The sequence below is a fragment of the Podarcis tiliguerta genome, assembly GCF_965153285.1.
Source record: "Podarcis tiliguerta genome assembly, chromosome: 5".
In the NCBI taxonomy this organism is placed as follows: domain Eukaryota; kingdom Metazoa; phylum Chordata; class Lepidosauria; order Squamata; family Lacertidae; genus Podarcis; species Podarcis tiliguerta.
Window position 1 is genome coordinate 23,545,127 of NC_139538.1, and position 18,590 is coordinate 23,563,716.

An 18,590-nucleotide genomic window follows, 5' to 3' on the forward strand; every position below is an offset into this window, starting at 1 on the left:
GACACAAGAGCCCTTATAGAGTCCTTTGAGGGTTCTCCATCGGTTGGAGAAAATAACAGAGGCCAACCAGAGAATATTGAGAAGCAAAGCAGCTAGTTAGCCTGATTTTTATTGAACTGTTGCAACAGGGTGCTCCCCTCACATGCAGGAAAGGAGGAGGACCCAGAACCAAGGTGTGCCTGCCCTTATATAGACATTTTAAATTCCCCGCCCTGGAGCTCAAGACCACTCCTCCATACATACATCACAGAAGGGGTGTAACCCAAGACCACCCCCACAAACATCATACCTACATCATAGAAAAGGTGGTCTACAACAGAAATTTGAATGTTGTTTTTTTTCTCTGCCGGGTTATCTGATAATGCCTTATCTGATTGCCTTTCCTAGTAGTCTGGCCATTCCTTTGAGATGGTGATTAACCAAGTCCTGAGACAATGGGAAGGTTCCCTCACCCCCTCCCTCCTTGCAGAGAAAACATTTGGTCAGTTTGGGAGTCAAAATGGTTTCAGAGTGCTCTTTCTGTGCTGCTCCAGACATGTGGCCCACATATATATGTACGTGCTTGGTTGGTACATTTATTAACATTTATTATATATATAAAACCTTAAATTTTTTATTTCACCTGCAATTGGCACTGCTCCCAGTATGTGTATAGGTAGCAAAATATATGCACAGCCACATATTCCCATATCATAGCATCATTTTTTCTGGACACGTCAAGGCAGGAGTTAGGAGCAAGTCGGCAATAACTCAACAAGTGTCGGTGAAGTTAACAGATAGTTCAAAGAAACCAAACGGCTCAGGCCTACTGATCAGAGCAACTCTTCCCAGTAGGTCTTGCCCCAGTGAGGAAGTTGTGAGAACTGCCTTCCCACTAACTGCAGAATTCAACGGGTGCCTCTGTGGGCATCATTTCTCCCCCTCGCCTGCCAGTAACACCAGAGTAGTGAGGAGAAGTTATTGTGGCAGCTTCCGGGTTCTGGCGAGACCTTATGAGAGCCCTGCAAAATGTCGCAAGACCACCACGAGATTATGCGGAGCCTCTGGACACCTACGTGAGATCTCATGGGGCTCCTGTGAGATCTTGCCGAAACCTGGAAGCCATAGCCCCACAACCCTGGTAAGTGAGGCTTCATTGGGGGTGACCAGTGTACACACAGGGCAGTACCTTACTGTTTAGCCTCAGGCTGTGGAGCCAACTTCAGGGGTAGTTCCCTATAGGTAAAGGTAAAGGGACCCCTGACTGTTAGGTCCAGTGGTGGACGACTCTGAGGTTGCGGTGCTCATCTCACTCTATAGGCTGAGGGAGCCGGCGTTTGTCTGCAAACAGCTTCCAGGTCATGTGGCCAGCATGACTAAGCCGCTTCTTGCGAACCAGAGCAGCACATGGAAATGCCGTTTACCTTCCCGCCAGAGCGGTACCTATTTATCTATTTGCACTTGACATGTTTTCGAACTACTAGGTGGGCAGGAGCTGGGACCGAACAACAGGAGCTCACCCCATCATGGGGATTCGAACCGCCGACCTTCTGATCGGCAAGCCCTAGGCTCTGTGGTTTAGACCACAGCGCCACCCATGTCCCTTAGTTCCCTCTGTAACTTTAGACTGGACTATTGCAATGCACACTATAGTTCCCTATAGAGTACATTCCAATAGTCCAGTCTAAAGTTACTGAGGCCTGAACCACAGTGGCCAAGCTATCCCTGTCAAGTGCACCAGCCGAAGCAGGAATAAAGCACTCTTGGGCACTCAAAACAGGAGCCAGCCCTGAGCGCTTCAGCAGATGCAGGTTGTATTCTGCAAAATATTATTCCACCACAAAAATCTGAGGTGAAGTTTGAAACGGCAGTCCCATTGAGACTTGTTCAGGCGGAAGATGCTGCATAAATGTAAATTGATAGTACCTATTTGAAACAATTGTTTACTTATTACTGCATAGCTTGGTGTGAGCTCGACAGGGAAAGTGTTGACATTTCCACAGAAACCGAGGGGAAGGCACTAATTCCACACATGACTTTCTAGCTAACTTTCTAGCAGAGACTCATCTAGTAGGCACCCTTGGTTCTGGCCTGCCATGAAGCTACAAATCCAACTTCTGACAGAAAATTGCTCGGAGACAGGAGATTCTGAGGGCCTTCTATGACATCAAATGGTAAGAAAAAGGAGCAAAACAAAAGGGATAAAAAAGGAGAGCAAGTCTAGCAATACAGGAAGTTTGCATAGCTGTTGTATGGAAACCGCTCCAGAGGGACATAGGACAATCTAATTCATGAGAAAGGGTGTGGAGGAATGTAATCCTTACAGTACATTCAGACCAGGGAAATCTGAGAATCAAAGTTCTGTGAAGGGAATTGGGGTCTCCTAACAACTCTCAGCACTCCTAACTACATTTCCCAGGATTCTTTGGGGGAAGCCATGACTGTTTAAAGTGGTAAGATACTGCTTTAAATATATAGTGCAAATGAGGCCTGACATAGAATTTATTATTGATAGCTTAAAATACACCTTCCCCCTGTGATTATGATATTATTATTATTATTATTATTATTATTATTATTATTATTATTATTATTATTATCATCATTATCATTATCATTATACATTGCAGTTTTGATGATTAAATAAGAGTTTATGTTCATCAGTACTGGGTTTTTGGTTCATTAGGCTATCTGAGAAACTTAAGCCTATGTACCATAACAAAACAGTGGGCATATTATGTACCAGTCTCAAAAAAAATCACCACTTTGCACTCCTGAAGGATCATAACAGGCTTCACAGGAAATAGGGAGCAGAGGAACTTAGCTGTCCCCAAGAAGTTAATTTCTTTGTTTAGAGGGTTTCTGGGCCCCTCCAGATGATGTTTTTATTCAGCGTTCATCCTGATTTTCTTACACAAAGATTACATGGTGCTTAGACTATGCCTGGTCTTTACTGAGCATTCCTTCTGACTAGGGTTGCCAGTCAGGCGCCTCCCAGACCCTGAGATTTTAGGGCCCAAATCTGAGGCCTAGGAGCTGGTCCTGGTGATGTCATTAAGCACAGAACATTAAGCATTAACCACAGTGCAGCACCTAGAAAGGAAGAACAAAGGACCTTGCAACCTGCGCTTGTTGTGAAGTGTTCTTGCAAACAACTGGTGTTAATGATATAATTGCCAGTCAGTAATGTACGCATTTAATTTCCTTCTGACCTCATTGTCTGCAGGGCCACCCCTCTCACCAACACGTATGTCATTAGACGATTTGTTACTTTTTAAGGCGCCACAAGACATTCTTGTTTGTTCAGAACAAAGAAAAGGCATTTAAGAGTTCATAGGAATACATAACATTGACCTCAACGTACAAGATCAAATATCTGTCACATAAGACAATGACAGAAGTCAGGGGGGTACTAGAGCAAAGGAGATTAACCTTCCCAGTCTCTGCTTAACAGAAATATATTCCCTGAGCCTTGGGTTCAAGACATGGGATGTGATGGGAGTTGTAGTCCATCAAAGTAAAAATTACAAGGACCTTCTGTTCACACCAAGAACTGACCTTTCCAAACTTCTGTTTTACACAGAGACATAATTTATGCTCTAAACTCTGTGCTGAAGACACGGTGGGTGGGAACCAAGAACACTGAGCTATCAGAATCCCCTTTTGTGAATCAATATAGATCTGCCTTCAAACCACATTTTAGTTTGGGAAACTCCTCCATAATTATTAAACATATACCACTGCATTCTTTTCCACATCCAGAGTGATTTTATACCCAATTAAGAACATCTGACAAAGAATCTCTGGTTACTCCACCAACAATAACTATCTTCTGACTGAATATATTATTCTGCTGGGGCTTAGAGTTGGCAGGGGAAGTGATAGCAAAGTTATTTAGGTATGGATTGGATTTGGATTTCCCGCTTTATCACTACCCGAAGGAGTCTCAAAGCAGCTAACATTCTCCTTTCCCTTCCTCCCCCACAACAAACACTCTGTGAGGTGAGTGGGGCTGAGAGACTTCAGAGAAGTGTGACTAGCCCAAGGTTCACCAGATTACGAGTCTACTGCTCTTAACCACTACACCACACTGGCTCACATCAGGCAACATCACATCAGGGAACAGTCTCTTCCGCTAAAGTAAAGTCAGGTTCAGAAGAAATTATCTTGACAAAGCCAAGATATGTCCAGGTTCATGGCATACTTTATCAGGACCATGGAAAGCTCCCACTGTGCTCTTCTGGCTGTAGCTCTGCCCCAAGTGTGGCTAAAGGAGTGATGTTGCATTAGCAAAGTGCTGAAGCCATCTGGAAAGCTGCGAAGGCCCGACCTGAGATCAGTCCATTAACCATGCAGAGGAATTCAATGTTGCACGCTTCTGATCATTCTGTCAGCACAAGCATTTCTGCTTTCCAGGCAGAACAATCTCCCCTCTCTTCCCCCTGTGTTCCAGGGATTCTGCTCACCCTCCAGAGCAGACTTGGGGGAGGCACAGGGGGCTCACAGAGAGAGGAGAGGGGGGAGAGTCCTGCTGTGGAAGAGGGAACCCTTGCTCTGGCTTCTGCTAGTTCACCGGGCTGGCTGAATCCAGGCCACAGTTTACCAGAATGTGGGAACACAGCCAATACGTCTCTTCATAAGGAAAGTAAAAGGAGCAGTATTTGTCAGGTGAAGAAGGAGGAGGAGGAGGAGGAGTTTGGACTTGATATCCCGCCTTTCACTCCCCTTAAGGAGTCTCAAAGCAGCTAACAATCTCCTTTCCCTTCCTCCCCCACAACAAACACTCTATGAGGTGAGTGAGGCTGAGTTCACCAGATTATGAGTCCACCGTTCTTTTTTTAAAAAAACAACAACTTTTTTTATTCAAAATTAAAACAAAACATATTATCCAGAAACATATCATTCTTACTTCCTCCCCATTTTTCCTCCCCCCACAAAACCCACCCGCCCCCACCCCCCGACTTCCCTCAGTTCCAGTCTTTGATTTCTCTAAAAATGCTGTTTTCTGCATGTTACACAGTTGTATAGATCCTCAAACTATTTAGCTGATTATTATCAATAAAAAGTTTGTGAATGTTTATTCAAAGCCAGCCAAGGAGTCCAGTTCGCTTTGTTGCGTCTTCAAATACTTTGTAAAGGATTCCCATTCATCTTTAAAGTCACAGTTAAAGAGTCCACCGTTCTTAACCACTACACCACGCTGGCTCTTCCATTTAAATACTTAAATGAAAGCCAGTGAGTAAGTCAGCTTTCTGTGATATATTGGCTCCTAAACAGAGCTGAAAGTAGTCAAACAGTTAAAATTAAGATCTCTAAATTGAATTATTATAGATATAAATAAAATTCAGCTCAGTGTTCCATGTTCACCTAGGGTGAGAAAAAGAAGAAAGGATAGCTTTATTCTGACATTCATAATTATGTAACACAAGAACATAAAAATAGCTTTGGTGGATCAGGCCAACGGGCCGTCTAGTCCAGCATACTGTTCTCACAGTGGCCAACTAGATGAGTAAAATGAGACCTATCCTTCTTTGCATCTGGTCACTCTATATGTAGTTGGGATATTAAATACTCATCTCTGCTTCACCGATGTAAAGTTATAAGGAAGTTACCGTATGTCACACAAAACTGCTCCATATTTCATGAAAGAGCTTTCCAGAGAACCTCGGTGAATGACAAATTCCCACTTTAAAATTAATTCAAAGAAAGTTATTTTGGGCTCCTTTCACGGTTTGCTCAAATATCGGCCTGCTCTCTTTCACAGTCCAAACCCCTCTCTTTTGCATGTCGCGCTCGACTCCCAAGTCCCAGAAGTGTTCTTTTATCACTCCAGTTCCCATGAAATCTCATTATAGTCCGCAGCAGTTAACAGTTTATGTCATTGCTCACTGCAGCAACTGTTCTTAAATGTGCTGTTCCTGCAGAGAATGCTGTGAGCTATTCTTTCAAGGGCAATTACAGGCCAATTAATAAATAAAAGCACTTTAGTTTGTTTTGAAGTTGCTTGGTGCTGCTTATGAGGCCAAATGCAAGGATGGGAGCAAGTTCAGGGAAGAATCTTTTTTTTATATAATAATAATATTTATTGCTTTTTGAACACTTTACACACTACAAAACCAAATAAAAACAGAAAAAAGAAAGAAAGAAAAAAGAAAAGAAAAAGACAATACAATAAAAACACTACATAACACTAGACACATTAAACTAACAAAACCAAACAAAAACAATTTAAAACTCTCAAACAATTTCAGTATCTTATCTTTCATTCACTTATTTCACCGACCTCCTCACACCTCCCTTTTTGTATTCTACTTCTGTCAAATGTTTCAGCAATTCCTTTCCATCTTCCTCTGTTATCTGTCCTATAATTATCCTAGCACATTCTAACCTTATTTTACCTTTAAAATTCCATTAATCTATTTATACTTAAATCCTTATAACATTTCTACTAAAGCCATATAAGTTCATTCCAAAAATCTTTTAACATTCATTAATTTTACAGTATTTCTGTAAATAATCTTTAAACTTTTTCCAATCTTCTTCCACCGACTCCTCTCCCTGGTCTTGGATTCTGCCAGTCATTTCCGCCAGTTCCATGTAGTCTATCAACTTCATCTGCCATTCTTCCCGGGTGGGTAACTCTTGTGTCTTCCAATACAAGTTCAGGGAAGAATCAGTCAGCAGGAAGGCTTTCCATCCCTGGTTCTCTTTTGCTGGTGACATAAGAATATAAGAAGAGGCCTGTTCAGTCAGGCCAATGGCCCATCTAGTCCAATGTGCTGTTCTCACAGTGTTGCTAGGATTTTTAAGGTACCAGTTACCAACTCAAATAGAGTCCAAGAATTGACAGACGCAGCAGTGGAGAAAAAGAAAGTGAGGTTTATTGCTGAGCAATAATTGACCCAGTGGAATCCTTTCCAAAAGACTGGGCCCCGGGCGTTGATGCCCAGAGGCTTTTATACCTGAGTACATACAGATAATGACGTAATCGGATACAATTGCGAACAGCAGCAAAATAAGCCAACCAGAAGCCTGTGAGGAAGCTCAAAACCAGGACCTGAGCACATCATTCTCCACAATAATAATAATAATAATAATAATAATAACAACTTTTATTTATATCCCACCCTCCCCAGCCGAAGCCAGGCTCAGGGCGGCTAACAACAATCAAATAATCCAACATTCTAAAAACATTTCATTATACAAATACAAAAACAAATTCATTATCTCCCATGAATTTGTCTAATCCTCATTTAAAACCATTCAAGTTGGTGGCTGTCACTACATCTTGCAGCAGCAAACTCTATATAGGTTAAATATGCATTGTGTGAAGAAGTGGCTTCAGGATGTCTCTAAGGACATATTAATAACTTCTCCTGAAGCCAGGCTCTGAAACCACAAGTAAGTCCACTAGATCCATAGGACAATTGCTAGATGTGGAAGAAGTTAAGCAACCGTTCTTTCCAGTGCTCTCTCTTTTTTGTGATGTGTTTCCACTTTTATGGTGATGCATTCATGCTCACCCTAAATGGAGATTGTGTTGCATCATCTGTTTGGATGCCCTTTTTATAAAGAGCCAAGTGAGAAACATATTTACAAAACTATAATTCAAGTATCAGGGCCCAGAAAATTAGCTAGGCCTTATTAGCTCCTTTTTAATATATGTGTGTATATTAAATATAATACATGTGTGTATGTATTTTAGCTCCTTTTTAATATATGTGTGTAAACATGCACACACAAAAAGCTCTGTTTGCTGAAAATCTTCAAAATAAATAATGAGATAGTTTGCTGCTCCTTATTTTGGAGACCACGTTATATATACTTTCGAGAGCCCTCCACACTGTTGGTTTTGGGTGTGGATATATTCTGCAGAATGTCATCAGTGCAATAATAGTGCATACGTAGGCTTACCCTGGACAGTCCGCACATCATACTGCTTTGTTAGTTGTTCCACGATGCTTCCTTGGTGTTGCTGCATTATTTCCATCTGGAGGGACACTTCTGCGCTTACAGTGCATCCAAGGTGAAACAATGCATCCCAGAACCTTAGCATACCCTTCAACTGTCCCACTTTGAGCAGGACATTCTGGAATTACAGAAGCTACTCTGGCTTTTGATGGGATCCCGGGATGTCCTGTTTTGGTCCTCATGAGAGTGTGGCACCAAAAGACAGCCATTTGGGAGGAGCTGTGCTCTCATGCGAGAGCACAGCTCCCCAAAATGGGCATCCTGGTTTTCCTCTGCAGGATGTTGGAGGGTATACATTTGTGGTATGAAAAGCGATAGGCTTTCAATAGGAAGCTGCAGGATATGCACTGCCTGGAAATGAAGCAGTATATCTGTCCCCCCAAGCTTCTGCAGGTGCAAAATCAAGATTGCATATAACTCTTCCAACCCACTGATCACAAAGTACAATAAAAAGGAAGCCTGGTGTCAGGAGTCCAGTCCCCGGCTTGATCACACAGTAAGCGTAGTTACTTAAAAAGGATGATTTATTGTCAAAACAAACAGATAGCTCCAGAAGGCTCTAACACAGCCTCTGGCATCATCAATCAAGTTGACCCTTCTGAAGACTCCTTCCAGTTTCTACAGAAGATATTAAACTTTCGCATTTTGCATCTGTTGCTTTGTTTCTGGTCTAACAGCCCTCCCCTTAGCGACTGTTAGGAGGGATTGGATCAGCTCCAATCTCTTCCCGTTCTGACAGACTACTTCCTTCTCTGTTCACACCTATTTAACTCCCCAAGAGCTTTGGCTGGGTTCCCGCCCACTCTCAGTCATTCCCTTATTAACCGGCATTCCAAGGAACGGGGGAGTTGGCACTAGCCGATGTTCATCCTGCATGCCAGTTAACCCTCTCTGCTCCTGGCTGCTTTCTTCAGTCGGCTGCAAACCTTCACTGGGAGCTGGCTCATTCCTGATACCTGGAGGGACCATTTGTCCTTTCGAATGTGCCATATTCAAGCATGCATGTTCCCACCCATCCCCAATAAGGAGAACTGCGATGCTAAGCGTGCTGAAACTGCAGGTGGAATCCTGCATTGTTCAGCAATCCACACAGACAGAGCCAGTCTTAACACACCGAAGCTGAGCTAAAGAATAAATGAGAAAGAATAACCTAATTCCTGAAACCAAAACTGCTGTGCTGACCACAGTTTAGTGTGTATACTATGTAGAAGACATAGTCGCCCACTGCTATCAACAAGCAGCACTAGCTGCCAATAAACTGGTGTCCATCAAAGATCAAGTGCCTTTCTTCAGAGTAAGTGTCTCGCTTACTGGGCGTAACACGGCCTTACCTTTACAAAGTTATATGAGAGTTTACAGAAAGGAGATATTCATGAAAAGTATTTGTCCTTTGGCCATTTCATTTAAGAACAAGATCTCGTTCTCATTCTGTTCCACTAGGCACCCTGCTATCATCTTCAGCGGAATCAAGCATGAGCCTTAAAACGCATCACCATTCCGTCCGGTGACTTGAAAGCAACCTGTCAGTCTTCCTGCGCTGCATCAAGGCCTATGCCTTCAATTATTAAATAATTCTGATTTCCCTGAAATAGATATGTAATTGCAGCCTGTTTTTATATAAATCTGTGTCTTAAATTAAACATTCATGCTGTATATACAATGGACAGAAAAACACAGAGGCCCTGTCCAACTCTAATGAAAGTTTAATTGCTAAGAGACAGTATTGAGTTTACAATTAAGTGCAGAGTGGAGATAGAAAAGGGAGGGAGCTTCCTTCCTGCCATTTAAACCCCAAGATCAGGACAGTTCATATCAGCACTTGTGTGGAAGAAGGATGAGCTGCTCTTATGTGCTGGAGAGCTGGTTTATAAAGCTATCGCATCGTTCTGTGCCGTGAACAGATGGACAAGAAGGCATCCAGTGATCTACATAGCTTGGAAAACATGGAGCTAGAAGAGATATCCAGCAAAATATCTGATCTAGACAAGTGGAGAAAGATCTTTAGTTGTCATGGGTAAGTTTTTTAAAAATTCCTAATTAATTCTTGCATGTGCCTGTAGGTCACCTTTAAGGTTGCAATCCTATGAAATCACATTCCGTGGAATTTGGTGGGGCTTACTTTTGAGTAGGGATGGAAGGCTCTGTCCATCTTCATTCCCTTGATTTCCCATTTTTCCTATTTTCAATTCAGTTCTCCACATTTCTGCAGCGATTTCTAGATATTTCCTTTTTTTAAAAAAAAAATCCCCATAAAAATGGATCAGCCTGTTATCAGACATTTTTCCTAATAAACATATATTTGCTTGAAGCTTTGTCTAATGTACACATAATGCCCCAACATGCTACATTTTTGTATGCTACTTTAACTAATATATTAATTTTTCTGCATCTATTCATTCCACTAATGTAAAGGTAAAGGACCCCTGGACTTAGCCGTCCAGTCAAAGGCGACTATGGGGTGTGGCGTTCATCTTGTTGTTCAGGCCAAGGGAGCCGGCGTTTGTCCAGAGTGCACGGAAATGTCGTTTACCTTCCCGCCGCAGCAGTACCTATTTATCTACTTGAGCTGGTGTGCTTTTGAACTGCTAGGTTAGCAGAAGCGGGGACAGAGCAACGGGAGCTCACCCCGTTGTGGGGATTCGAACCGCTGACCTTCCAATCAGCAAGCCCAAGAGGCTCAGTGGTTTAGACCACAACGCCACCCACTCCCTAATTCCCTTAATGTATGCATTTTTGTAAACATGTGTAAGAGATTGCAAAATTCAAAAAAGTGAGAATTTCAGAGGATGACTGTGGTGCGGTTCTCATATTGCTTCTAATTTAATAGATTTGACTTTAAATGTGAACCGTGTCTAATTTCTCCCCCATCCCTACTTTTGAGTAAACATACATAGAAATGGAATGCGTAGGATATGCTTGTGTGACAGAAGGGTTGGTGGCACACACTAGGGTTTGTTTGGGGGGGGGGTCGGTAGAGTCTTTGCTAGATTTGCACTTTTAGCAAATCTTGTTTGTTTTTTATTTTTCAGATTGGAAATCAGCCGCGCCACCCATCAGGTAACTTCCTCCCATCTTACTTCCCAGTGTTGTGATCTTGCCAGCAGCAACTGCTTTTTAAAAGATTGCTGCTGTATGAAAGAAATGCAGGTGATGACACGTCTAAAACAAATCCAGCAAACTGTAGAGAAGGCATTTCTGGAAGTGTCTTCCTACACAGGTTTAACTCAGCTTAACTACAGTGGTACCTCGGGTTAAGTACTTAATTCATTCTGGAGGTCCGACTTAACCTGAAATTGTTCTTAACCTGAAGCGCCACTTTAGCTAATGGGGCCTCCTGCTGCTGCCGCGCCGCCGGAGCACAATTTCTGTTCTCATCCTGAAGCAAAGTTCTTAAGCTGAAGCACTATTTCTGGATTAGCGGAGTCTGTAACCTGAAGCGTATGTAACCTGAAGCATCTGTAACCCGAGGTACCACTGTACTTCCAAACAAATTTTAGAGAAACGTTCATGATTGGATTCCCTGTGACATAGAATACCGACAGTATACTGCAGAAGCGCTGCTGTGCATGCAGAAAGTGCCAAATTCAATCCCTGGCATCTCTAGGTAGGTCTGGGGGAGATGGGACCCCTGTCTGAAATCCTGGAAAGCCACTGCCAGTCAGTGTTAGCAATATGTAGCTAAGTGGACTGATAGGTTGTCTCAGTATAAGGCAGTTTCTTAAGTTCCTAGGTTCGTTCTATCTATCTATCTATCATCTATCTATCTATCTATATCTATCTATCATCTATCTATCTATCTATCTATCTATCATCTAGCTAGCTAGCTAGCTAGCTATCATCTATCTATCATCTATCTATCTATCATCTATCTATCTATCTATCTATCTATCTATCTATATCTATCTATCTATCTATCTATCATCTATCTATCTATCATCTATCTATCATCTATCTATCTATCTATCTATCTATCAATCATCTATCTATCATCTATCTATCTATCATCTATCTCTATCTATCTATCTATCTATCTATATCTATCTATCATCTATCTATCTATCATCTATCTATCTATCTATCTATCTATCTATCATCTATCTATCTATCATCTATCTATCTATCTATCTATCTATCTATCTATCATCTATCTATCTATCTATCTATCTATCATCTATCTATCATCTATCTATCATCTATCTATCTATCTATCTATCTATCATCTATCTATCATCTATCTATCTATCATCTATCTATCTATCTATCTATCTATCATCTATCTATCTATCTATCTATATCTATCTATCTATCTATCTATCTATCTATCTATCTATCATCTATCTATCTATCATCTATCTATCATCTATCTATCATCTATCTATCTATCTATCTATCTATCTATCTATCTATCATCTATCTATCATCTATCTATCTATCATCTATCTCTATCTATCTATCTATCTATCTATCTATATCTATCTATCATCTATCTATCTATCTATCTATCTATCATCTATCTATCATCTATCTATCTATCATCTATCTATCTATCTATCTATCTATCTATCATCTATCTATCATCTATCTATCTATCATCTATCTCTATCTATCTATCTATCTATCATCTCTATCTATCATCTATCTATCTATCTATCTATCTATCTATCATCTATCTATCTATCTATCTATCTATCTATCTATCATCTATCTATCTATCTATCTATCTATCTATCTATCTATCATCTATCTATCATCTATCTATCTATCATCTATCTATCTATCATCTATCTATCTATCTATCCATCTATCATCTATCATCTATCTATCTATCTATCTATCTATCATCTATCTATCTATCTATCTATCATCTATCATCTATCTATCATCTATCTATCATCTATCTATCTATCTATCTATCTATCTATCATCTATCATCTATCTATCTATCATCTATCTATCTATATCTATCATCTATCTATCTATCATCTATCTATCTATCTATCTATCTATCATCTATCTATCTATCATCTATCTATCATCTATCAAAATCAAGCTTTTCTTTATCAGTTTTGAAACACAAGAAGAGTCGTGCTGGACCAGGCCAATGTTTCCTTCACTCCAGCATCCTGTTCCCACAGTGCTTTTAACCAAATGCCTACAGGAAGCCTGCAAACAAGACATGAGTGCAAGAGCACTCTGCAGCAACTGGTATTCAGAGACATACTGCCCCAGCAGTGGAGATAAAAACATGTTAAACCTATATTAAAACATAACATCAATATATTTGTTTCTATATAACTTTTGCATGCCCTTCACGCAGTCTTTGTAGTCCTCCCTTGTGCTTTGATTTTCACATTTTGGATTGCCATTTTGCCCGGATGCACACCCAGACACTTTGGTCATGTGTCTTTAGCATGGGCTGACACCAGAGGCAGATTTAGGGCAAAGTGCACCCCAGGGGTGCCAACTTGAATAAAGTATTTGGGGGAGGGGGCAGGTAAGCCCCGCTCCACATAACCAAAAGACACGGTGCACAAACATAATTTGACTGGCAATGTCCATCCACTTGGGGGTGGGGGGGTGGCCCCGTCAAATATTTTATGGGGGGCAAAGGGACCTCAGCCCCTACAAGTTGGCTCCTATGGCTGGCACACACTAATTTAAATGGCCTCGGTCCAGTATACCTGAAGGAGCGTTTCCACACCCATCATTCTGCCCGGACACTGAGGTCCAGCGCCGAGGGCCTTCTGGCGGTGCCCTCATTGTGAGAAGTAAATTTACAGGGAACCAGGCAGAGGGCCTTCTCGGCAGTGGTGCCCGCCCTGTGGAACGCCCTCCCATCAGATGTCAAAGAGAAAAAGAACTACCAGACTTTTAGAAGACATCTGAAGGCAGCCCTGTTTAGGGAAGCTTTTAATGTTTAATAGACTATTGTATTTTAATATTCTGTTGGAAGCCACCCAGAGTGGCTGGAAAACCCAGCCAGATGGGTGGGGTGTAAATAATAAATTATTATTATTATTATTTTACAAGCGACCCTTTCCGCACCACTTAGCTCCCAGCAGGAAATGCCTCACTGCCTTACATTTTGCGAACAAGATGGCAGTCCTCCCTGCAGTGCATGTGATATGAGAATCACTGAGTAGAATGGGAGTTATGAGGTCACCTAGTGCAACTCCTTGCTCAGTGTGGCATCTGCAAAGCAGGCTGCAACTACAGTACCATCCATCCTCCGCTTCAATATGCTGCCAGAGAGAGGTCCACCAAGAAAGTCCAATGGAATTTATTTACTGTATAGGAAAATTTTCTGGATGATGAACTTCCCTGTTATTTCTGCCCTTCGTGCCCTCTGAAGCATCAAGGAACGAGTCTGGTCTCTTTTCTGCATGGCTGTCCTTCAGATACTTGAAGACAGCCATCATGTCTCCCTTTGATCGTATCTTCCATAGGCAAAACATACCCAGCCATTTGAGCCATTCATAGCCCCTTAAGAAACAGGCAAATTATGCTCACTGTATTAGCATGTCCTCGTGTTTCTCCATGTATGTATTATTTTCCTGGCAGCAACTGCTCATGCTACATCAGAAGTCACTTCATATGGTTCTCCCTGGTTTTTAAGCCTTCTTCAGCAATGTCATGGGGAACTGCTTTCCAAATGGAGAGAAGGCTCAGAACTCCTACTTTACACTTCATGTAAGATGCCCAGCTGACCAGAAGCAGCCAGAGCCTGCGCCTTTAACGGCAGCTTGATCTGCAATAATCACAGCAACAGCAATGAGATAAATATAATCTGATCAAACAGGTGTTAACAGCGCAGGAGCAGAGACCACTAGAATGTTGGCAACCCTCTCTGTGTCTGTTTTTTTGGCATGTCTATATTTGTACTCTGCTTCCTTCTATGCTCAAATTGGTTTACACCATAGACAGCGCACAAGCAATCTATTTAAATGTTTCCCTCTTCTTTTATCATTGAGAGGTGGTTGCTTTTCAAGTAATCCATTTCCCTGCATGGATTGCTGCTACCTAAGCTGAACAACAGTGTGTTTTGAAATTCTGTTCATTTAAATATATCAAACTAGTAAGCATCTATGTAAATGGAACAAATGTTGATAGAATGGATGTATATTTCAGAAAGTGTGGCAAAATAGTTGGCCACACAGCTCACCAGCAACTCTTCTACATTTTGAATCATCTATATATGCCATATAAGCTTCAAACAGGTAGAATTACTATCTGCTTCCTGGAGTTTCATATAACAAAATTAAAAAGCAATAACGCAACACAAAGTTAGGTTTGCTATGGCAGCTGAAACCAGAGAATGCAACTGAATTTTGAAATAAAAGAATGCATTAAATGAAGCATAAACCTGTGGTAGAAAGGAATAGATTTCTGGAGTGAAATGCAAAAATGGTTTTAGTGGACAAATGGCACAAATTAAAATTAACTAAGAAATGTATATTTTTTTCTAGTTTTCTTCCAATGTTTGTAACGATTAGCACATTTAACTTTCCAGGCCATCTGTTGCCACCCCATATCATCCTTGCACATTTTTACCCAAATCCCAGTTGTTAACAGTTAAATGGCAATAATTCATTAACCGTGCAATCCAATATATGTAAGTCCCATTGAATTCATACAATATATTTCCAGAGGAATCCCATCATCTCACATATCCACCACATATGGATGTCAGTCCCTTGCATGCCACTCTCAGCATATATTCCTGGAATTAGAGTAGATCTTGACAAATATATTAAAAAGGCAAAACGTTAAATTGATGTTCCTTTAAGTAAACCCAAAATGAACAAGCAGCTCATTTCATATAACTCTCCAACCATCTCCACAAATTTCAAAAACTCATTCATGTAAGTTATTTCATGAAAAACAGCACCCGGGGGGCGGGGCGGGGCGGGATTCCACTTAGTTCACATTTAGAGGCGAACCTTAAACGGGAACCAGTATAATGCAATCCTTCAACATTCACACTTTTCTGAATTTTACAATGCAGTTCTCCAGCCAAGCAATGTGTACAAAAATGCTTACACTAAGATAGAGTATGCATAAAAATGCATTATATTCGGTTAAATTGATTCGCGGATATGTATGCACAGCAAAACTGCATACAAACGTTAGAAGAAATTTGCACAAAACCAGCTTTTTTATTTAAAAAAAATGCAATCCGAAAAATGAGAAATTGAGAGAATCTGACACTGACAGTTTTGTCCCACCCTAGTGGGACAATGAAAGGGAGAATAAAAATAGAACAACTATTCACTTCAATATTTCTTTTACCAAGGCAGGGTTCATGCCTTTCTTTCCAAAACCTTTCCTAGTGCTGCAATTTGGACAAGAGCCATTTAATTTCTAAACCAGAAGGAGAGCTCCTGTTCTTTGGTAATCCAGGAAACTGAGCCAAGGCAGTTCTCCGTTCCAAGTGTCACTATCACTAGGTAATTTTGCCTGTGACTACTTTCGGTCTATTGGAAGCTATGGAAAACAGAACAGCACTGCAGCAGGTCAAAAGATGGGTAGATTCCAAGTTGAGTTACATAGAAATATTGCAGGAAGAAGTTAAGAAGAGTCAACTAGTAAGTACGAAAAGTATTTGCTTGATTTTTTTGCCAAAAGAAAACAATCCTTTCTTGCTGGGAGTTTGAATTGTTTTGGGCTGTGTCATGCACCACGGACGACAAAAGCAATGCTTTGGGGGAAAAAACATTGCATTGAGGGTGACTCTGAAGTAACATCAACATCTCAGTCCAGGACACCTCCTTGCATTTACCTGGAAGTAAGTCCCACTGGTTTCAGTGGAATTCACGTATAAGGAAATATGCTTACTAACACAACAGGTATCAAATGGCTAACTTTGTAAGCTGTAGTCTCTGCAAACCTACTGGCACTTGTTGCCTTTAAACACCTTGCACTGTTTTTAAATGATGTATAAACTTATGTGCACCGAAAAGAGAATTATATTCTTGACAGGCTGGTTTGAAACAATATTGAAACCTTTCGTCTCCTTGCAGATACAAACCATGTTATGGGATGGGGTTTTGTGCAGTTCCTTCATTTTAGGAGAATGTTTGCTATTAAAAAAAAAGTCAGAAAAGGTGGAGCCTGACACGAACGTATTTAGGGATATGCCATACAGCTTGGTTTCTGTTTGTTTATATTGTTTATCTAGAAGTGCCAAGACCACAAATCGGAGGACGACAAAGAGGACGCAGCTGCAGCGTCGCAAATGACAAACCCCCTAAAGCAAAGCCGTTTCCCATCCAATATTCTTTATTCGATTCCCAAAGCTCTCATCGTCTCATCGAACCTCGGAGGGCGGCCTATCTCACTGGAAATGGCAGTGGTAAGCGGACCTTGTCAATTAAGTATGAGATGAAACTTAATCTCACCAGAATTAAAGAGACACAGAAATCTTATCCAGGAGCACTGTTGGAATCAAGGCTGCAGTTGGCTGCTGTCAGAAATAATTTAAAAGGGATATAGTGGGGATTGGCTGTTTGGAATGGTTTTCAAGGCTGCTACTGGCCCCTGAATGTACACAACAGATCCTGCACTAGGTATTAAGCAATACAGATATGATGTGATATTTAACTTCCTTGTTCCAATTCTACTGGCGGCTCGCTGTGTTGTATCCAGGGCTAGAGGAGAAATTCAAGCCCTAAACAACAGTGTCAGAGAGCCAGTCAAACGCTGCCTCTGAAAATGGCTCCATTTGTGAATAGCCATTGATCGACAGACTTCCTGACAGACAACTTTCCACAAATTTATCTAATTCTTTCTTAAAGCCATCCAAGCTGGTTGCCATCGCTGCATCTTGTGGCAGCAAATCCCAATAATTAATTTTGTTTTGCGTGAAGAAGTACTTACTTTGATCTGCCCCAAAACTGCTGCCAGTTAAATTAGTCGGGTGACCTAGAGTTCTGGTTTTATCAGAAGTCATCACTTTCTTCACAACTGCTTAGGTGAGCTGTAGTAGAAAACCTGTCCCAAGCAAATTTTTATTAAGAAGCACTAAACATTCTCCTTGATTATGTTTTCCTCAAAGCACATTGGGAACCATTTATGCAGCCATCTTTTGTGCAAAATGGGTGTGGCTGTTTTTATTATTCTGTTTACTTATTTATTTACTTACTGGTTACAACTTGGTAACCAGTTGTTGGTTACCAAGTGACTTGCATTTAAAAACATAAACACCAATACATTATACCATAAAAGAAAAAAGAAAGAAAAGTCATATATAAAAAAAATAAAAGTATGCTTATAGTTCAAATTATAGTACAGTGGTACCTCGCAAGACGAATGCCTCGCAAGACGAAAAACTCGCAGGACGAAAGAGTTTTTCGTTTTTTGAGTTGCTGCGCAAGACGAATTTCCCTATGGGCTTGCTTCGCAAGACGAAAACGTCTTGCGCCTTTTTTAAAAAACCGGCAATGCATTCCTATGGGAAACCGTCAATGCACAGTGGTGTTTTGCAAGACGAAAAAATTCACAAGACGAAAAAACTCGCAGAACGAATTAATTTCGTCTTGCGAGGCACCACTGTATGTTTATAGTTCATATCTCTCCATAGTTGTCCTTTCTGTAAACTGAAATGTCCCAAATACATTAATATTAACAATGCTTCAACTATA

General features: G+C 40.9%; 1 protein-coding gene and 1 long non-coding RNA gene across 3 annotated transcripts in view; one reads left to right on the forward strand and one right to left on the reverse strand.

Annotated features, from left to right (window-relative positions):
* The window catches only part of LOC310678753, a 36,151-nt gene extending 18,257 nt beyond the window's left edge, over positions 1-17,894 (reverse strand). Inside the window, exons 1-3 of one of the 2 annotated variants that reach the window (XR_014511937.1) lie at positions 17,827-17,894; positions 10,070-10,176; positions 9,828-9,929 (exon numbers count right to left, since the gene is read on the reverse strand). This is a non-coding gene — a long non-coding RNA (uncharacterized lncRNA). Of the gene's footprint in view, positions 1-9,827; positions 9,930-10,069; positions 10,177-17,826 lie in introns of those variants that run through there. The other variant, XR_014511936.1, reaches the window with a different exon arrangement.
* The window catches only part of MINDY4B (MINDY family member 4B), a 31,906-nt gene continuing 23,016 nt past the window's right edge, over positions 9,701-18,590 (forward strand). The window contains exons 1-3 of the mRNA XM_083442858.1: positions 9,701-9,964; positions 10,980-11,007; positions 17,129-17,302. Coding sequence (XP_083298984.1) covers positions 9,852-9,964; positions 10,980-11,007; positions 17,129-17,302 — 315 coding nt within the window. The 5' untranslated portion in view covers positions 9,701-9,851. The remainder of the gene's footprint in view (positions 9,965-10,979; positions 11,008-17,128; positions 17,303-18,590) is intronic.